Below are 23,080 nucleotides of genomic sequence, written 5' to 3'. Positions count from 1 at the left end.
TTCTACGTATTTCTACTTGCCAAAAGTGCCTTTCATATCGCCCCAAGGCGTTGTCTACTCGGATGCTTCGTGATCGAAGGTCACGTGTACAAAGTTTCAGGATTCAGATTTTCCGATTTTGCGTGGTGCTGCTGCTATCAGTTTGGTTCGCCTTCTCAAGGTCGCGCAACAAGGAATTATTTTTCGTCTTCCGATAGGAGAAAGCTTGCCTCTCGCTTAGGTGGACGAACGTGTGGCACGAATGATTTTTTGGCTCGACCATGGTTGGTCCTTTATGTTTCGTCCTTCAGCAACTTAATCTAAGCACGAATCATTCTCATCGCCAAACAACTGTATTTTTTTAAAAAAAAAAAATGATGTAACACATGTAAACAGAGAGAAAGAGACAGATAGATAGATATAAACGTTTTTCCTTAACAAACGTTTGCTTTGCTATCGTATAAAGTGAACGTACATGTTAAAATTCATCTTGCATAAATAATCAAATTAGAAAAAATTCACATAAAGCGATTAAGTATGCAGAAAAGAAATATATTTGTGATAAATACATAGTTAATAAGTAAATTCCAATAACCAGAACTTTTGTCACGCCGAATCTTGTTTACGGATGTTTTCAAACGTTTTCTTTTACAATTTAATTTTTTCACTGACATCCAAAACGAAAATACGTATTATAATTTAGTGACTTTCAAGGGGTTAAAGTACTGTAATGTTAGTATGCTTCCGTCATAATTATGAAGCTTCTTCGAAAACGCCTTCGATAACGGTATTTGCTATTCGTAACGGATATGTGTATCACTTTCTTGAAACAGACTTTTGTGGAGGGAAAGAACTGTAACGCTACAAAAGTAACGAGCACAATTATACGAGAGACCTATGTTATTCTCTCCGGAACACGGCATCGGACACGGTATTGCACATCGGAACGTCTGTATGATACCAGCTATAAATAACGTTGTTGCTTTGAAAAAAAGAGTGTAACGTTTCTACAGTCGTGACCTCAATTAAGTTACTGGTTAATTGTAACGTTACTATCACTTTCCACATACCTAGTCAATACGTGACGAACCTCTTTCTTACCCTGTAACGTTACTGGTTGCCGGCAATGGATGTAACGTTAAAGCGTCACCTAACGACCTACTGCTTTACAAATCAGTTATGGTTCGGTACCGTTATGCACACCTGTAATGTAATGTTTCATATACCTGAGGTAACGTTTCTGTTCACAAAAAAAGTTACTCTGTTTCAGGTTGTAACGTAACGGAAACCGTAATTGAAAATACCGCTTCATTTCGTTACGTTACGACTCCCTGGTTTAAACTTCCTCAACTGCTAATTAATAGCACGGCCGTATGTGATTTCAACTTCTGTATGCAAGACAGAACGTTTTTTGTCTAGTCGTTGCCAGGAACAGAGAACTCCATGAATTCAGGAAGGAAAAAGTTCACAATTTCGTAAACAAAGTCTGGAAGTACTTGTGTATTGAAATGTAAAAAAAAACTACTATACACTGGGTGAAAAAAATAGAATTGTGTGCCTTATTTCTCCAATAAAGACTGCTTATAATTTCTGAAATGAAACTTGCTACTTCGAACAAATTACCGACACTTATAGTATCGAGTATCGATAAGTAAGCATTTTTATACATATATCCGGACTTTTCCGGATCTAGAAAATCGGGAAGTAATTTTTGAGCTGGAATTGTAATTGTTTTTCCGAACATCTAGTAGCAACCATGCACACACTCTTTGGTTTAAGCATACATCTCCAAGGAACCACGTTACCTTAGACTCCCCACAGATTTTCTCTTTCTCCATCTAATTTGAAGTTACGTGATGAACAAAATACGTAAAAGACATTCGAGATTTCTTTCAAATTCCTTCCGGAGGCCAGACACAACTATAAAATCTAGGACACTTCCGGAAATAAGAATTATTCTTATAACCTCTTTTTATTTTCATATTTAGCGTCGTTTAATCGCTACGAAGAGGATCAGTGATATGATGAAATTGGTGAAAGGGCACTCACAAAGAACACCCATACGCACGACGGGATTGGAACCCAGGACATCATACATCGTAGCACACTGTGCTAACCACTCGTCACGGACGGAATTCGTATAGCCTAATCCTTCCACAAGCATTTTTCCAATCTTTAACCACACATTTTTCCATGGGGAATATTAAACCGATAATAGTGTTGCCCCCTCAAAAGACACCTCTTGAATTTGAAATTATCGCATTCCTGTTTCGTCATTATAATAAATTAATGCAAATTTTTATGACTGAAATCAAACTATACATGTGAAAACGTACGTTTTGGTTAACATTCGTTTTCTAAGGGAAGATGTGGCAATCCTTGCCTCCCTTTCAGACATCTATGCCCCTATATTATTATAATTTCACCTAGAAATTTAGGATAGATGAATCTTATCGCCGTTATTAAACGATATTATACTCTCAAAGACAATTAAGTATTTTCAAGCCGATGGAAATTCAAAGCAACTACGGGGAAGGGGGTGCAGTAGCGCAACCACAGCGCCCCCTAACTTTGAACGGAAATCAATTTTTTTTGGGGGGGGGCAAACATGGAAGTAAAGGAAATCAAGAATAGCAGAATCTAATAGAAGCAGGACAAAAGGATACTCAAGATGAAATTAGTTTTCATGTAATTTTCATGCCAAGAGCACCTGCGGGGACAGGGTGGGGGAGGAAGAGCTGCAATTGCCCCCATGATTTCAAACTTTATACAAATATAAATACATTTTGTAAAATTTTTCTTGATTCATTCGCACGCAATGTCTGCTTTTCTTTCACTCTTGTCAAGTTCAGAGCCGTAGCTAAGGGTTGGCGGGAGTTAACGCTGGACGCCAAACGATCTAAATGAAAAAAAGTTGTAAAATAGCATAATGTGGCGCTCCAAGAAATTTTTTCGCCATATTAAATCGATATTGTTTTCATTTTGCATAAATTTGAATCTGAAAATTTATTGCTCGCGAAATGCATTTTAAATTACCGAGGAGAGAAGTACTGCTGCTAAAATGTTTTCTTAAGTCCATGAACAATTGTTTGGAGGAAAAGAAACGCGCACATTTGAGATGCAATTTATATAAATTTTACTGTTTGTATATATATTATATGTTTGTGTGTGTTTGTTGTATATATATATATATATATATATGTATGTATGTATGTATGTATGTATGTATATGTGTGTGTGGGGAAGGGGTGCATATATAAACATACCCATCTGAAATATCATCAAGGCTTTTGCCCTCCTAATCGGAGGGGTTTGCGCACGCCAGTAGAGGTTGAATACGATAAGGCCGGTCGTTATTTAATATTCACAATTAATTTGCAGAAATTTTAATTTATTTGTATGTATTTAGAATTCATTTACATAATTTAGTATAAATTTGCAAATCTTTAGAATAATTGACATTTATGTATTTGCATGTTTGTAAGTTTTATATAATTATTTATTTTATGCAAGATATGTATATAGAAGGTAATTAGAGGTACTAAACACTATGCATATGGTTTCATATTCATTACTGTAAAGTATGTAATGTATGAAACTATAATAATTAATGTTTATAATATTGAAAATAAGTTTTTAGGGTCTATGAACCACTATGAAGGGTGTTAATGGTACGAAAGAAGAAGGTCCCGGTACTCGAACCCGCGATATGCAACGGTAATATATGGTTATTGCGTACCATGTAATAATGTTATTATGGTATTAAAGACGGTGGTCCGAAACAGGAGATGGTGAACACCGCGCTCAGGGTAGACGAGAAAGGAATTTGAGAGATGTGCGATCTAGGTTAAATGACATCAGAACGCCAGAACAAAGAAAGAACCCGATTGACCAATCAGAACTGGTTTTTCCAAGGTTAATCAGAACGCAAGAACAGGTGAAAGGTATGCAACGCCGTAGGGCAGGGGAGAGATTGAACCAGACAACAAAGAATGTCAGGGACTGCGCGATCTAGGTCAAATCTCTGAAGCTATGCGTCGCTTGTAGAACCGGTTTCCGCCGCCAAATAATATTCCGCTCAGGTTTGCCTCTAAGGCGCAGGACGCTTTAGCGCGGGTTTTAGGCTAGAGCGCTTGCATGTCAGAACAGGTTTCTGTCTAAGTAGGCCAAGGTTGCCTAGTACACAAGAAAAAATGATTTTTGGATAGCCAATTAGATTGGAGCGAGAACTTTACTTTGAACCAGGAGAACGAAGCGTAAGGGTATTTTATCTGTACTATGAAGAAGGGAGAGCTATCAGGGACTGGGCCTACAATTTTCACTCTTTGCATTTATCAAGGGGTATCGAACCTCGGACCTATTGATTATTGATTTAGTTAGTAAATTTATGTTACTGCGTGTTTTTTAAACATAATATTGAGTTTATATTTTACCAAATTTTGACTTTATGTCAAATATTTTACACGTGTTTAAGTATTTTTACTCAAATAACACAATTTAAACGATTCTAGCAAAAGTTTTTATTATATTTTCAACACACAGAGTGTGAGTTTTCAACTTTTAATTGTTTACTTTCAAGCTTTGGACACACAAAGTGTATATTTTCAAGTTTTACTTTTTTATTTTACAAGTTTAAATTTTTATACTCAAATATCAAATTCAGGCAAGAACGTTTTGTCGCACAAAGTGTGCTTAGTCAAGTTCTGCCCTTTATTTTACAAGTTATGCTTATTTTTCTCAAATCACACAATTTCATCTATTCAGGCAATATTTTTTATTACATTTTGGTCTGACAAAGATATTTTTACAAATTTTATCTTATTATTTTACAAGTTTATACTTATTTTTACTCAAATAACAGATTTAGGCAAGATTTTATCGACACACGAAGTGTTTATCAACTTTTATCTGTTTATTTTACAAGTTCATCCTAATAATTACTCAACTAACGCTATTTTATCTATTCAGGAAACATTTTGTAAAATATTTTAGATTTACAAAGAAGTTTGCGATTTATAATTTATTATTATACAAGTTTTTATCTTTTTTTACTCAAATCACACAATTCAATTTGTTCAGAAGAGACTTTTAGTTATATTTTCGACACACAAAGTGTGTGTTCTCAACTTTTATCTGTTTATTTCACAAGTTTATTCTAATATTTAATCAAATAACACGATTTGAATGTATATTTTATTACATTTTGGACACAAAACACACACACAAAAACACACAGAGATATTTTCCAAGTTTACAGCATTATTATATAAGTTTACCCAAATAACACTTCTAATATAATTAAGCCTTGTATCCATATTAAAAACTCTAAGTTGCTGACCAAGGTTGTTTATTAAGATAAAAAAACTCTTAACAGGTAACCCTTCAACCCTGTATCAGGGTCTTCCTCAGACGAAGAACTAAACTAAAATGATGAAATATACTACACACAGAAAGATTACATACACATAGCAGGGTCGCTAGCCACACAACAACAAATCAAGTTGACAGTCCTTATCTAAGAAGATTTCTTCAAAGGAATTAAACATATCACCTCCTGACAGTTGTTGTCTAATGGGTCCACTACACTGACAGGTGATTGACAGGTCAAGATTAGCAAGAGTTTAGAACCACCTGCTTACCACTCACCCACCCCTCATGCCTTTTTGGTTAAAGATGAATACCTCCTCCTCTGGTCTTCTTCTTTTCTCTTCTTTCTTCCTTGTTCATACTTCTTTTTCCCTCATTCCTTTTCTTCATCCTTTCAACTTTCTCTATCAAACTCTTCCATACCTTGTTTATCTTGAATCCTCCATTCCAATTCACGATGCCTTCTCTTTTCTTTTCTATTTCTTTGGGTTCCTTCCATTTTATCTATAGTTCTCTCTTCTCTTTTCCTATTCGAATAGCCGAATCTCATTCAACTTCATGTCCTGTTTCTCTAGTGTATTTGAATATGGCATTTCTGTCCCTCTTCAATCTCACATCATCCATATGTTGCTTTAACCTGTCTTTAAGTCTCTTCTTTGTTTCACCTATATATACACTTTCACGTCCTCTGCACTTCACTTCGTAGATAACCCCTTCGTCTTCTTCTTCTCTCTTATCTTCCTTCTTCTTGCTGGCTATACTTAAAATAGTGCGTCCTTCCTTACTGTAAGTTCTTATAGCCACTTCCTCGACACTTTGCATATCTTCTCTGTGGCATCGCCCATACTTCTTATACCAAACCATCTATCTTTTTCTTTTTCTTCCTTCTCTTTCAGTCCTCTCTCTTTTAACTCTTTCCTTCTTCTGTAGATGTTGTGCCTGTCTTTCTTTTCATAGCCATTCTCTTCTAGTTGTTCCCACAGGCTATTAATCTTGGTTTCTTCTTCCCCTTTCTTTGTGTATATCTCCTTTATTCGGTCTTCCATGTTCCTTATAAAATTACGTTTAGTTCCATCACCCACATCACTTGTTTTGTGGTAGAACACTCCTGCCGAACACTTCTTTTGATACCATGTAGCCACAATCCCCATTCCTATCTTTTTTTTCATCTCAATATCCAATAAATTTAATGTTCCTTCCTGTTACGTTTCGAGCTCAAGGAATATCCTTGCTTTCTCATCTTCTACATCTTTAACAAGCTTACTCAGCTGCCTTTTCGATCCCTTCCATATCCCAAAACAATCATCCACATATCTACAAAACAGACTTAAATTATCTCCTCCTTTCACTATAACTTCCTTCTCCCATTCATTCATAACTAATTCCGCCAGTACAGGGCTCAAGCAAGAGCCTATATATATAGACCTTCACTAATCGTGATGATTTTACTCCCAACTCTGCTTTGGCCATTGTCCCAAATGGTTTCCAGCGCTTGTACAAAGCGCTATCACTATCCCAATCTCCTATAATGTTTTCCCAACTTTCTTCCTCTCTACATCCACTACCTGTCCCTTTTTGATGCTAAAAAAAACATGCTTCTCACGTCTAGGCTAAATATTGTGATATCCCCGACTCCTTCAGACCTTTTCAATCAATGACTGGAAGGACTTGAAGAGGAAAGACATACACAAGCAGGAGCAAGAAAGATTCTTGAGGGAGTGTTTGGAGAAGGACACAACACCAAAGGGACTGAAGATAAGTAAGAAGGGATTGGATTGTCGCACCAGAAGATGGAAGAGGTTAGTTCAGAAACTCGAAAAAGAAATGATATGGAACGAAATAAGAAAGAGTAAGAATGAAATCAGGTCAATAAAAGAGGAACTGGCAAAATGGAAGAAACCGTAGGAGATAGACTCACCATTTTTACTAGAGAATTCACATTCCATGAAATGAGAAGCTGGCAGGAAAACTTTAGAGAGAAGGTGAAACTGAAGATGAAGAAGAAAGAAGAATGTCTGGGATGGAGAGAGAAAAGAAGAGAAGAGAAAGAAATTGAAGAGGGCAGGAGAAGAGTGGTTATAATCGGAGACGTTCAAATATCAGAAGAAGAGGAAGCTTTTTTGAAATTAGGCCGAGGTTTCAAAGTGATGGAGAGAAATGTGGACTATAAAGAGATTGTATATAATATTGAGGAAGCGATGCTACAGATTGAAGAAGAGGCAGAAAGGGATAAGATTAGAAGAAGAACAGCAGCCATTTTGAAGAAAGAAATGGATAAACAGAGAAGATTAGAGAATTTGAGCCAGAAGGAAAGGGGGTATGAAAAGAATCCAAGACAAGGAACGATGTGGTGGTGGAACAGGAAGATAAGGGAGGGGCCACAGTCGTGAGGGAAAAAGAATGGTACGAGAAGAAGTTGGAAGACCTGAAAGGGACACGTATGAGGAGATTTGTGGAATGGAAGAGGAACGCAATATTAGAGAAAAGATCATAAATTATTGTGGAAGGAGGGGGTTTTAAAAGCTCACGAAGAAGGCAGAAAGACTGGTCAGTTTAAAAGGCTTTCCCAAAATACATAAAGAAGAGATAAAGTTGAGACCAGTGATGAATTGCAGGGACAATATTTTGGAACCACTGAAGAAGAAGTTATAAAAGGTAATTGAAGTGTTAGTAAGAGAACAAGAAAGCAGATCCGTGAAAAAACAGTGAGCAGGTGGTGGACCTTATAAAAGGTCTGAAGGAGTCTGGAATCACAATGTTTAGCCTAGACGTGAGAAGCATGTTCCCGAGCATCAAAAGGGGACAGGTAGTGGATGTGGTGAGAAAGAAAGTGGGGAAAAGCATTATAGGTGAATGGGATAGTGAGAGAGTGGTACAAGCGCTGGAACCCATTTGGGACAATGGCTAAAGCAGAGTGGGGAGTAAAATCATCAGGATTAGTGAATATAAGCTCTTGCTTGAGCCCTGTGCTGGCGGAATTAGTTATGAATGAATGGGAGAAGGAAGTGATAGTGAAAGAAGGAGATAAGTTAAGTCTGTTTTGTAGATATGTGGATGATTGTTTTTGGATATGGAAGACAACAAAAAGGCAGCTGGGTAAGCTTGTTAAAGATGTAGAAGATGAGAAAGCAGGGATATTCCTTGACCTCGACACGGAACAGGAAGGAACATTAAATTTATTGGATATTGAGATGAAAAGAAGATAGGAATGGGGATTGTGGCTACATGGTATCAAAAGAAGTGTTCGGCAGGAGTGTTCTGCCACAAAAGAAGTGATGAGGGTGATGGAACTAAACTTAATTTTATAAGGAACATGGAAGACCGAATAAAGAAGATATGCACAAAGAAAGGGGAAGAAGAAACCAAGATTAACAGGCTGTGGGAACAACTAGAAGAGAATGGCTATGAAAAGAAAGACAGACACAACATCAACAGAAGAAAAAAAGAGTTAAAAGAGAGAGGACTGAAAGAGAAGGAAGAAAAAGAAAAAGATAGATGGTTTGGTATAAGAAGTATGGGCGATGCCACAGAGAAGATATATAAAGTGCTGAGGAAAGTGGGTATAAGAACTTACAGGAAGGGAGGACGCACTATTATAAGTATAGCCAGCAAGAAGAAGGAAGATAAGAGAGAAGAAGAAGAGGAAAGGGTTATCTACGAAGCGAAGTGCAGAGGATGTGAAAGTGTATATATAGGTGAAACAAAGAAGAGACTTAAAGACAGGTTAAAGCAACACATGGATGATGTGAGATTGAAGAGAGACAGGAATGCCATATTCAAACACAGTAGAGAAACAGGACATGAAGTTGAATGGGATTCGGATATTCGAATAGGAAAAGAGAAGAGAGAACTAGTGATAAAATGGAAGGAGGCCAAAGAAATAGAAAAAAAAGGAGAAAGCATCATGAATTGGAATGGAGGACTCATGATAAAGAAGGTATGGAAGAGTGTATAAGAGAAAGTTGAAAGGATGAAGAGAAGGAATGAGGGAAAAAGAAGTATGAACAAGGAAGAAAGAAGAGAAAAGAAGAAGTCCAGAGGAGGAGGTATTCATTTTCAACCAAAAAGGCAGGAGGGGTTTGTGAGTGGTAAGCAGGTGGTTCTAGACTCTTGCTAATCACCTGTCAGTGTAGTAGACCCAGTAGACAACAACTGTCAGGAGGTGATATGTTTAATTCCTTTGGAGAAATCTTCTTAGATAAGGACTGTCAACTTGATTTGTTATTGTGTGGCTAGTGACCCTGCTATGTGTATGTAATCTTTCTGTGTGTAGTATATTTCATCATTTTAGTTTAGTTCTTCTTCTGAGGAAGACCCTGATACAGGGTTGAAAAGTTACCTGTTAAGTGTTTTTTATCTTAATAAACTGCCTTGGTCAGCAACTTAGTGTTTTTATTAGGGAAACAAGGCTTAATTGTATTACAATTGGACATTTTCCGAGGCTGATGAGGAAAATCAATAAATGGAAGGACTTGAAGAGGAAGGACATACACAAACAGGAGCAAGAAAGATTCTTGAGGGAGTGTTAGAAGACGGACACAACACCAAAGGGACTGAAGATAAGTAAAAAAGGATTGGATTGTCGCACCAGAAAATGGAAGAGGTTAGTTCAGAAAATTGGATGAACTAATGTTAAGAATATTTCAACCAATCAGAAAACGTGTGGTTTTTTTTAAACCAATCAGAAAACGCATCGGTTTTATTTCGTCCAATTTGAAAACGCGTTGGTTTTATTTCAACCAATCAGAGAAGGCGTCAGTTTTGCTTATGAGGTGTAGAAACTGCGTAAAAGCAAGCAGAAGCTATTTTGAGAAGTATTTGTGAAGCATTGTGTCGGAGAAGACATCAAGTTGTGATTATTGGCCGAGAATTTCAGACAAAGAACTCAAGAGAAGCTATAATTAAGGTAAATTATTTTTATTATGTAAAGTGTTGTTTTTAAATAATATGTAAATGCAAATATTGAAACGAAGAAAACGTCAATGCGAACCAAAAAGAATATACGAAATGGGAACAAGTACAACAACTATTTTTCTATTTTTCAGGTGCTTCTAATTTTGTATGTGTGACTGAAAGGGACCATTAGTGAAAGATGGCGTCTTCAAGCTCCCCAAACAAGGCTATCCACACTGCGGTGAGTTCCTCGCAAGAGATCTTACCACTGGAATGTATATTTCTCCACTAGTTTTTGAAATAATATATAAATCCAGAAAACAAAGAAACGAATAAAGTAAATACAAAAATGAATATGCGTAATATAAACATGTACTACAACTATGTTTCTATTTTTCAGGTGTTCTTATTTGTGTACCATTGAGTGGAAGGATCTGTTACTGGAAATAACGCCAACAAAGTAACCGACAAGGACATGAGTCAAATAATTGAATCATGTCCATGTTTTTCCAATTATATCTATAAGGATTGTGGGTTGGAGACTTTGAAGAGGCAAGTATATTATATACTGGGGATGTTATTCTAATCAAGTCAACCAACTAGCCCACGATTGTGTTGTTAACCATTTCTACGAGTGTGAGTGCATATGCTGTAAAGATTAAGATTTACTCTGTGAACGTTATTTTATTTGCCAAGGAGAACGCTGTTTGAATAAATGGCAAGGATGTGTTAAGTGGATGTGCGAGAGAATCCAGTATTATTTACAGGACTTGGATAACACAAAACATATTTTTGATTTTTATATTACTAACCATGAGGATGTTGCGGATGCTTTGACGGCACACGAGGTACAGACAGAATACAAAGCTTTTTATAGTGTGTTATGTGAAATTTCAAACAATATCGAACTAGTGAAAACTCTTATAGATTCTATACGCTCAGCAGAGCTTATTTATGGTAGCACAGGATTTTTGTGAGAGTTGAATAAAGAGAGACTGACCAATAACAGCGAAAATGGTGCAATACATTATTGATGTACAAGGATTTGTTTATAACAGAACATTTATATTGCGTGAGATTTGTGTGAGTTCTACAAATTTGGACACTGTGTATTATGGGCTTGTGAGTGTTCCCGATTATTTCAAACAGAACGAAGAATACTGTTTTTCACCTAACTTTGTGAATTAAATACTAGTACATTTTGTCAAATTATACTATGCATTTGTACTATAGTCAAGAAAATTGATACTAAAATTTTGCTAGTAGTTTGTGAGTTGACAGTAAATCTGAGAGCTTTAGCATTATTTTTCTTAACTATTGTTCAAATGTATAGTATAATTTGACAATATGTACTAGTATTTAATTGACAGAAAAACATTTTTTTTAAAAAAAAATCTCATATTCTCTCTTATATGTACACATTTTTACGTACATAGATATGCTTTTTTCAATATTTTAGTATGAAGATTGCACATTTTTGCTATTCAAGCAAGGATAATAAAGGTAGGATTTCTGAGAATTTGTTGCAGTTTTTTTTTTGTTGTCCAAGTACAGGTGAGAACTTAGCTGGGAGACTGTTTTGAGCATTTTCATAAAAGTTGCATGGGAACTGTATGTAAATTGAGCACTATTTGTCCATAACTAGATATAGTGTAACTTGTTAAACTCTTTAAACACAAAATCTTCAATATATGGTACTATGTAACCTCAATTTTGAAAGCTAACTGAACTCTAGCGTTTCGAATTACATATAGTAAAGGCCTCTATAGTGGTAAAATACACCCAGTCTGTAAAAGTTTGGAAATTCTGCCTCCTCTGTCGATCCAGAACAGAAAATGTTCTCAAATAATATTTCTTAACATAACGAACTTTTCTCTTGTGCCCAGTAGCTTAGTTGGTATAGCATTAGAGTTTTAACCTATCTGTCAAGGGTTCGAGTCCCTGTCTGGGTGGTTACTAGATTTTAATTTTGTCATCGGATCTTGTACAGCCTAAATATAAAATATGTTTACAGTCTAAAAGATTCTAATTTCAATTAGAATTAATTAATTTTAATTTTCAAATTTAATCAGTTATATGCAATGTAAGTTAATTTTGGGAGTTGGCCAAATTGGTTCCTTAATCAAAAAGAAATGACCAAATTGGTCCTAGCGCCTATGACCCTACTTGGGTTCATCCACCAAGACATCTGCTTCCAGTCTCCGATGTCTTGATGGAGCCCATTCAGGTTATACCGCCCACAAGTGAGTTCCTTCGCCGATCCAGCGAAGATAAGATAACGACCCTCTATATATAACCTCAGCTCACTGTTGGTCACTCCCTTGACCTAGTTATTTTCATGCAATCACCTACGTTTAGTGGATTTTGCCTTCTTTCTGTTTGATCTGTTAAATAATTAACGCAATATAAATATACTTACATAGAAAAATCTGGTTTTGTATAAGTTTAACATATAATCCTAATATAGTTGGATTCTCAGAAATGTAGTTCCTGCTACATTTATATAAATCGAAGTCTAGTTAGTGTTGGTCTGTAAATATTGGATATGTAAAAGGCAAACTGAATTTTAGTTATAATCCAGAAATTGTCGATAATTTCCGTTCCTTTTGTAGCACTAGTTACATATTTTTAAAACTTTTTATTGATACCAAACCAAAATGCAGTCTATCAGAGGCACACACAAAATGAACAACATAAAACCAGAAACCAGATTCATCATCGATGCCAACATTGATATCATTATTCGAGGTACTTTCACAGACACTGAATTGATTTTGGAACATGAAAAAAATTGCATTGACCTAAATAGAGTATAGTACCCAAAATGCGTCTACACATCAGATGCCATCTTCGACACTTACAAGAACAGATTCCCCACACGAGAAGACAGCATCAGATGTATAAACATTATAGGAGAACTTTACTTCACCTTCGAGGGCAGTGGAGAAAACATAAAAGTGGAAATCACCAACATCTCTGGTGGAGTCACCCTCAACTTTAAACAGTGGCGAAAATTTCTCTCTTACTACAAATCCCTCATGAAAGAATTTCAGCAGCGGCTAAATCGTAATCCCTATGTGACTTTGGCTCTTTGGTAGAATACTTTTCATATATGTAAATCTGATCAGTGTAGTAGACCCATTAGACAACAACTGTCACGAGGTGATATGTTTAATTCCTTTGAAGAAATCTTCTTAGATAAGGACTGTCAACTTGGTTTGTTGTTTTGTTGCCAGTGACCCTGCTATGTGTATGTAATCTTTCTGTGTGTAGTATATTTCATCATTTTAGTTTAGTTCTTCTCCTGAGGAAGACCCTGATACAGGGTTGAAACGTTATATGTTAAGTGTTTTTTTATCTTAATAAACTGCCTTGGTCAGCAACTTAGAGTTTTTAATATGGAAACAAGGCTTAATTATATTACAAGTGTTATTTGAGTAAACTTATATAATAATGCTGTAAACTTGGAAAATATCTCTGTGTGTGTTTGTGTGTCCAAAATGTAATAAAATATACATTCAAATTGTGTTATTTGATTAAATATTAGAATAAACTTGTGAAATAAACAGATAAAAGTTGAGAACACACACTTTGTGTGTCGAAAATATAACTAAAAGTCTCTCCTGAACAAATTGAATTGTGTCATTTGAGTAAAAAAAGATAAAAACTTGTATAATAATAAATTATAAATCGTAAAATTCTTTGTAAATCTAAAATATCTTACAAAATGTTTCCTGAATAGATAAAATTGCGTTAGTTGAGTAAATATTAGGATGAACTTGTAAAATAAACAGATAAAAGTTGAGAACAAGCACTTCGTGTGTCGATAAAATCTTGCCTAAATGTGTTATTTGAGTAAAAATAAGTATAAACTTGTAAAATAATAAGATAAAATTTGTAAAAATATCTTTGTCAGACCAAAATGTAATAAAAAATATTGCCTGAATAGATGAAATTGTGTTATTTGAGAAAAATAAGCATAACTTGTAAAATAAAGGGCAGAACTTGACTAAGCACACCTTGTGAGTCAAAGCGTTCTTGCCTGAATTTGATATTTGAGTATAAAAATTTAAACTTGTAAAATAAAAAAGTAAAACTTGAAAATATACACTTTGTGTGTCCAAAGCTTGAAAGTAAACAATTAAAAGTTGAAAACTCACACTTTGTGTGTTGAAAATATAATAAAAACTTTTGCTAGAATCGTTTAAATTGTGTTATTTGAGTAAAAATACATAAACACGTGTAAAATATTTGACATAAAGTCAAAGTTTGGTAAAATATAAACTCAATATGATGTTTAAAAAACACGCAGTAACATAAATTTACTAACTAAATCAATAATCAATAGGTCCGAGGTTCGATACCACTTGATAAATGCAAAGAGTGAAAATTGTTGGCCCAGTCCCTGATAGCTCTCCCTTCTTCATAGTACAGATAAAATACCCTTACGCTTCGTTCTCCTGGTTCAAAGTAAAGTTCTCTCTCCATTCTGATTGGCTATCCAAAAATCATTTTTTCTTGTGTACTAGGCAACCTTGGCCTACTTAGACAGAAACCTGTTCTGACATGCAAGCGCTCTAGCCTAAAACCCGCGCTAAAGCGTCCTGCGCCTTAGAGGCAAACCTGAGCGGAATATTATTTGGCGGCGGAAACCGGTTCTACAAGCGACGCATAGCTTCAGAGATTTGACCTAGATCGCGCAGTCCCTGACATTCTTTGTTGTCTGGTTCAATCTCTCCCCTGCCCTACGGCGTTGCATACCTTTCACCTGTTCTTGCGTTCTGATTAACCTTGGAAAAACCGGTTCTGATTGGTCAATCGGGTTCTTTCTTTGTTCTGGCGTTCTGATGTCATTTAACCTAGATCGCACATCTCTCAAATTCCTTTCTCGTCTACCCTGAGCGCGGAGTTCACCATCTCCTGTTTCGGACCACCGTCTTTAATACCATAATAACATTATTACATGGTACGCAATAACCATATATTACCGTTGCATATCGCGGGTTCGAGTACCGGGACCTTCTTCTTTCGTACCATTAACACCCTTCATAGTGGTTCATAGACCCTAAAAACTTATTTTCAATATTATAAACATTAATTATTATAGTTTCATACATTACATACTTTACAGTAATGAATATGAAACCATATGCATAGTGTTTAGTACCTCTAATTACCTTCTATATACATATCTTGCATAAAATAAATAATTATATAAAACTTACAAACATGCAAATACATAAATGTCAATTATTCAAATGATATGCAAATTCATTCTAAATTATGCAAATTAATTCTAAATACATACAAATAAATTATAAATACGTGCAATTGCGTATTATCGTATTCAACCTCTACACACGCCTGTGGCGGGGACTGACACTTTACGTAGGTGTAGACAAGCTTCGTACAATTTGATGATATCACGATTACGTAATGGACGTGGAGCCACTTAGCTGAACCCCCTAAAATTCCATTTTTTTACTAAATTCTAAATTAGCATAATGTCACTTAGTTTACCTATTCATAACATGCACCTCTTTGGTGCACTTTGTGGATTGTTTCGTTGGTTGTTTTTTGAATTAATGTTGCATTAATCATCATCAGGTTAATCGCGACAGGCAAAGTGGAGGGAAAATGGCAATGAAGCAGAACGAGGGGCCCCTTAATTTCCGATTAATGAAACTTTGTCTAAATGCAACTGAGTCTCTGCGTGAAATCGCTCAAAATGTAATTTATTAATTTCTTAATTTTGCTTTCTCATATTGCTTTTCTAGCAATTGCGTCGTTGAGGATGATTAATGAAGCTATGAAAAGGATGATAGGATATGATGATCCATGCCTTACACAAAATTCTAATTTCGGACTAATGAATATCGATACGTCTTATGATTTGTCAAGTAGTTGTTTTTAACCCCAATCTTTTGCAAGCAGTTCTGGATTGACAGCATGTGTGTTGCGCGATGATGATTATATAAAAACCACCATTTCAGTGAACTTTCTTGACAATGACTCTGATATCAGTAAAGAGAACATTTCCTTAGTAGTAGCTGTTGTTAAGAAACCAATTCCTGAAACTTTTTCTGAAGGTCTCTCGGCACCCAGTTGTTTGTCGTGGCTGGGCCTGGGGGTTATACTCAATCGTTCCCGAGAATCCAGGTCCGCCAGGCAAACCCAAGCGACAATTTTGTTATTTGGGTTGCATAGACAATAGGCTTTAAGATGTTACGATATCGTAGTTCACGTGGCCCACAAACTGCTTTCTCTGACTGTACAAGGTCAAAGTGAAACTATAATGAACGACTGATTTGTGATACAAATCTACAGATCAAGGTATTTCATGCTCTAGTAATAATCACAAAACTGTAATTATCTGCATTATGCCTCATTTCATTCTCTTCTCATTTTACAAATGCAAAAAATTATCAACTTCGTTTGTAAGTAAAATGCGTGCTGCGTTGAAAAGGTAGACACGTTGAAGCGATATTTTCACGGAAATTATATCGGAAGATATTTTCTCAACATATAAATAAATCATACATTCTGCATCACTCTTTGATATTGCAAACATTTTGCTTTTGTTGAATAATATTAAGCAACAGGCATTTAAATATAAGAGTTACCTTTGAGTTTGTTCCCATGTTCCTTTCTTCCAGCATGAACTGGATTCGATATTCTCTGGTAATAACTTGGTTTAAGTTTCACGATTTCCAAGCACTCACATTGATCATATCGTTAGAAAACACGGAGTGGAATTTTGGCAACAATGTATGCTAAAATCTGCACCACAACGAAACATAACTTCAAAAACCATAAAAATAACCACTATTTTTTGAAGATGGGAAATGCTTTCTCCTTTTCCCATAGTATTTCAGGTACTTACGGCTACACACTGGCTTCGTTGTTTCACAACAAAATCTCGCTTACCATGTAGTCATAAAAGACAAAAATCAACCGGTTTTGTCAAGAACTAATACTTCAACGCCATCTGATCTGTACACAGCAGTTTGAACATGACGGAGACGTTATATTTTCTGTTATTTAATTAAAAACCTGTAATCGTAACAAAATTATAGGAATTCCAGGTTGTAGTGAATAAAACATTCTTTTACATCCGAAAATTCCATCCTTACAAAATCTATATTAGTGGTACGGTTGGGGCTGGGAATTTGGGCCTATTCTTTAACATGGCTTTAGAACCCCCTTAATTTTTTTATTATAGTGTTGCCCTCTCAAAAATAACACCTCTTGAGATTGAAATTATCACGTTCCTTCATCCCCATCATAAGAATTAATGTAATTTACTCTGACTGAAATCACATTATATGTGTGAAATATGTACTTTTAAGGTTGACATTCATTTTCCATGGTTGAGCTCCTTGCCCACCCCCTCCTACCTCTTCCAGACGTCCATGCTCTATTTACTTTCACCAAGAAATGCAGTGCAGAGTAGTTTTATCGCCCTTATTAAACAATATTATACTCTTAAAGAAAATGAAATATTTTCAAGCCTATAAAACTTCCAAGCGACTACGGGAGAGGAACTATAATACGCCTAAAATTACACTACGAGGATTTTCAGTTGTTCCGGGCACACAACCCAGAGGCGGCAACCTTATGTAATTATTTGAAGGGGGAGTAAACAATATTTTTTTGACATACACATAATGCATATACTTCTTGAGAAATTTGGGGGGTGGGAAGCAGAAATTTGTCAGTGCGTAGTTAAATATCGGTTAGTTCAAGTGAACCAGACTAACTATTGCTTATTTTTTGGGGGGGGAGTAGGAAAATATATATATTGTCCATTTGCATTGACTCATCTCACCCAACCTACGACGCTAGGGGACCCGGGTTCGAATCCGGGCCTGGACATGGATGTTTGTGAGTGTCCATTCATCAATTTCATCTTATCATCACTCATCGCCATCTTCGCAAATTAGCCAAACGTAGCACAAGAAGCGAAGTAAAATGAAGCAAAATCAATCAATCAATCATCTCACCAAACAGATCGCTAGGTGCCGAGGCTTCCGCGAATTGATAGCTTCCTGGTTATGAGGACTGCTCGAAAAGGATTTATTATCCAACCTCATTCTCTCTCCGCCAGGATGATATTATATAATTATAGAGAATTAAGGCATTTACTCCCATTAGTAACTTCATATGCCTAAGAGCGCTTTAGGCAATACAACCTCATGCACTCTCTACAAAAATACGCAATCCTGATAAAACGTAAATACAATAGTGTTGAACATAGTTTCTGTTAAGATAAAAGTCTGGAATTTTATAAGATATTTTAGAATTCCTATTTATTTACATAAATAAATATGAACATTTTATTTTGACAATACCAGTTACATTTCATGTTACTATGGATATATTTTAATGCAAATTAACGTTTACAGTACCTTATTATAGCTTAAAAATAATACCCTTTATTTTCCCTTCTAATAAATAACACTTTTTTTTGAGTTGGTGTTTTAAGTCCACTTTATGCACAGTAAGGCTAATCGGGACTGGACCTACAGTTTAAAGTGGGATCCGAACCACTTGTGCCTCCACCGGGTATCGAACCCGGGACCCCTTCATTACAAGGCAATGATGCTACCACTGCGCCATAGGGAATAAATATAACTGTAGTGGCATCTATTGACAAATTAAATACATAGTACAACCTCAGTTTTTATTTAGTTTGTGTTATTGCTTTATTCGACATTGCATTTCTACTTCTTGTTAATCGTGATGGGCAGATTTGAACGCAAACGTGTCAAGTATTTTTTTATGATCAGATTGGTTAATCGGGACTGAATGTACAGTTTACCTCCACCGGGAATCGAACTCCAGTCTCCTTGATTACCAGACTACAACGTTACCACTATGCTTCCGGTCGTATTACAGGTATATGTTCGAATATAACTTCAAATTATGGTGGCCATATATTTGTGAATGAAAACTTTGAACGAACTAAAACTAAATCCTACATATTCTATTACAGTATCTTCAAAAAAATGATTCTTGTGTTGTGCTGTCATTTGTGATTCCAGGTATCTGATATGACATCTGTCAAAATATTTTGTAACTACAATTTCCAGGGTGCTTGCCTCGCCATCTGGACGCAAATTCAGAAAACAGGATAAGTACGTTGGTTTTGTTCGCCTAGAGAGGGTTAACATCAAAAGCAACTACCTAAATCTTCCACCATCACATTTTGATATCATTCATAATCTCTCCTCAAGCGATATTTGTAAAATGAAAGACAAAAGTGCATTTAAAACTATGATATGAGACCTTACACTGTACAATAAATGTATCTTGTTTCCAATATATTTAGATTATTTGTTTTGATTACAATATTTCCAACACTGCAACACATAGAACTCCACAAACTGGGTCCTTTTCACACCGGAAATTATTCCCAAAGCGGTTTCAAACAATGTAGTTAGCAGGCTTATAATACGATGTCCGTTACCAGGAACAGCAAAAAATTCATGCAAATAAGATCGTCCACGGTTTGTTTCATGTTTCAATTACTAGCACGAATGCCAGCACAGAGGTGGGGGCGGGGGTCACTTGCCCCTCTGAGATATCTTGGAAGATACACTGTAATTCGATGGGCGATATTTTATTATAAATATTGCTGTTTTCTGTGCCAATCAGGCTATATTACAGAGAGTTACGATGTCGTGAGAGGAGGTGCTGCGTGCACTTACATAGTTCAACAGGCTGCTGTTTTTCATATCGCGATGGATTGGTCGCTTCCCAGCTCCCCCACTTCCCTTGCCAGAATGTAGAGCGGCCGCCGTAAGACTGGAAAAGAGCTATAACAAAATAACGTCTTCACCGCAGGCATTAGAATGATCTTCACTGCCGTAACTAGGTGTGTGCGGGACAAACATTTTCGTCGGAACGGGATTAGGTAGTGAAACGTTTATAATCCTGTCGTTCGGTACTAAAAAAACGCCATTTTCAGACCCTTTCGGACCAGGAAGCTTTCAAAATTTTCTGACTCGTTGTAAATCTTGAATTCTACTCACTATACCCTCCCACAATCAATTGATTGTTTTTGCACTTCTGGAATAAATTCTGATAATTTAAATAAATTTGAGACACATTTAGCGTTAACCACTTTCAAATACGATATATTTGGTGGAAGACGTAATAAAAAATTGATATTTACAGCATACAGATTAGTGGAAGGTACCACTATAAAGGTATTTAGATTAATATTCCATGGATAACAGTTTAGACAGGAGGAACTTGGTCAATCACAGCCAATACGTTAGTAGTTGTACAATAAATATTTAGGATTTAATAATCAGCATATAATTAGAATTATTGTATAAGATACATCGTGTGAGTGTCATAGTAATCCCATTATTAACCATTATGAATGAAAAGGTAGAGGCTTGTAACTTCAACGGAAATTTGTCAGTTTTGACCAATTTTCCCTGTCGTAAAGTAGGTGAGCCAAAGGTGGCCATAGTTAAGCTTCTAGGGCAATTTTCAAATCTCCAATGAGAGATCAATTTATGAAATTTTAAGAAATAACTCTTGTAACTAACAACATGTACCATATAAATATTTTGTAAAATTGCTCGTAACTTTTTTTAAGGAAGTAATTACAAATCCGTTAAATCTCTTCCCAAGGTGAACCACTGCTTATAGTTTCGTAGAAAATGTTGCTTGTACTCAAAAAAACATTTATTCGTGATTATTCATTTTTTAATAATTTTTAGAGCAATTGAAGACTAAAATTGGTAAACGCTGTAAGTGCCAAAATAATTCAAACACCGTTTTCCACGTTAAACTGTGAAAAGTGCCATGCTTTATAATGTGGTAAACGTGAAAGGTGGCTGGTAGCCCTATAAGTAGTTCAAAGGGCGTGTAAAGAGGTCACTAGTGTGAACGTTCTTACGGGGTGATATGCGGAACGATGCGATTTCCCAACACTTTCGCTTTGTCACTTACAACGTTTACCACTTTTAGTCCTCAATTGTTAGTCTCAAACCTTTGATATACAGTAAAGACGCATAACGAAATATAAAAAAGAAACACTTCAGCAAGACATTTTATCACTGAAGTATTTAACATGAACCCAACATATTAATAACATTTAATGATTAATGAAAGTCTGTACAATTTTAACATTATTACGTAATCTCTAATAATAAAACGTATTTTAGTGTGAAAAATTGTAAATTCCAGAGGCGAGTGTAACCTGTTCCCAAGGTCACCTTAGGAACTCGCCTCTGGACTACGTTTCAACAAAAATAGATATCGTTGTTTTGACACAAAAAAAATCATCATTGTTACAATATAACTATGTGATCAAAAAGATAATTATAGGAGCTTTCAAAATATGTATAAAATATTAACATTCGTTAAAATTTGAAGTATGTATAGATCCAGTCGCAATTATGCTATCTACGCACAAAATGGACTTGATACGAAGTCCCCGCACACCTTATGGAAATTAACCACCATACTGGTCAGATCATATATAGTCAGGGCAGCTAAACTGAACATATAAATTAAAATTGGCTTACAATCTTCCATTGTAACTTTATGTGCCCATAAATGTAAAATGTTCTTCTCTATTTGAACACTATAGCTGCTAAGAAAAGACGACAAAACTACAAAATGTGAATGTGGTAACTTTACATACAAGGGGCATTGTCACGCGAGAGATATTTAGGTACTTTTTTCTTTCATAAAACCCCGTCATCTCAACGTTGGGGATGGTAACAGCGAAACCCCGTCTCCTCGTCGATGCTGGGAAATTCGCTTCTTAGAATCTATTGCTTAGATTTTGGCCTGTTACTCCTACTGCTGAGGGAAATGAACAATTTTTCATCACTAGAAACGCCATCCTGCAAGCAATAAGGCACTCCTTCATGGACACGAATAAAAAAGGTACAGCTATTGGTGTTCAGCGTCTTCAGGCAGTATGGCAGAGGGTCACAAATATGGCTGGGGAATACATTGAGTGAATATAAAAGTCAGTATGTTCAACAATTAATTCTTTGTCATGTATTGATGTGTTGCCATTACTTTCTTTCCAACCCTCGTATATGCGTAGGTCACAGTTAAGGCTTTTAATGCAAATTGTGAAGCACATTAAGTCTAAATAGTCTCTTACAGTTAAGTGAGAAATTTATATTCAAGCATTGGGGAATGAAAATTAGACCAACGAAAAGCAGATACGCTGTTTTTTAACTTTGAATTTCCTGATAGGAAAGTTGCTCCTCTCTAGAGACCGTTTTTGTTCTTGAATGTGCCAGGTACGAGACTCAGACAACTCTAACCCTATAACCCTCAGCCTCTATGTTTTGCAGCTCGAATGCTCCAAAGTGAACAAGAGAGCATTTCGCCTGTTCCAGGGCTTCAAAGTTGAACGCCGCAAAACCATGCTTTTCTTTTGCTCGCCGAAGTGACACGTGGCTATTGATTGCCCGCCACTCGGACGAACGGTGCAAGAAACTTCCTTTTGGAAAGGGCCGTCCTGAAGATTTCCACAGAATTTAATGGCTGGCAATTTCTCACGGGTTGAGAGAAGAGGAAACCAGGACCACGGTGATTTCCTGTGCAAAAGCAATGTATTGGAATTAGTCGATGGGGGCGAGACAAATGTGGCTTTGCGTTCGATTGGCAGCAGAAGTGCTGTACATTTTCCACTTTAGTGATTATGCTGACATGCAACACCCCTAGCAAGATAATAAAGGTCCACCATTCTATCCACTGAAATGTGTTATATTAGAAATATTCAGAATTATATGTAGTAAAGGAAGAACATGCTATAATAAGAGAGGAAGATAAAGAATGAGAGGCAGAGAAAAGAAAA

General features: G+C 36.0%; 1 protein-coding gene across 1 annotated transcript in view; it reads right to left on the bottom strand.

Moving 5' to 3' along the window:
• The window catches only part of LOC146000618 (dipeptidase 1-like), a 271,792-nt gene that overhangs the window by 79,836 nt on the left and 168,876 nt on the right, over nucleotides 1-23,080 (bottom strand). Inside the window, exons 8-9 of the mRNA XM_083138372.1 lie at nucleotides 14,019-14,072; nucleotides 2,062-2,152 (exon numbers count right to left, since the gene is read on the bottom strand). Coding sequence (XP_082994498.1) covers nucleotides 2,062-2,152; nucleotides 14,019-14,072 — 145 coding nt within the window. The remainder of the gene's footprint in view (nucleotides 1-2,061; nucleotides 2,153-14,018; nucleotides 14,073-23,080) is intronic.

This window comes from Lepisma saccharinum, chromosome 16, assembly GCF_977018435.1.
Source record: "Lepisma saccharinum chromosome 16, izLepSacc3.1, whole genome shotgun sequence".
Taxonomy (NCBI): Eukaryota; Metazoa; Arthropoda; class Insecta; order Zygentoma; family Lepismatidae; genus Lepisma; species Lepisma saccharinum.
This window is presented reverse-complemented; position numbering and strand designations above follow the sequence as displayed.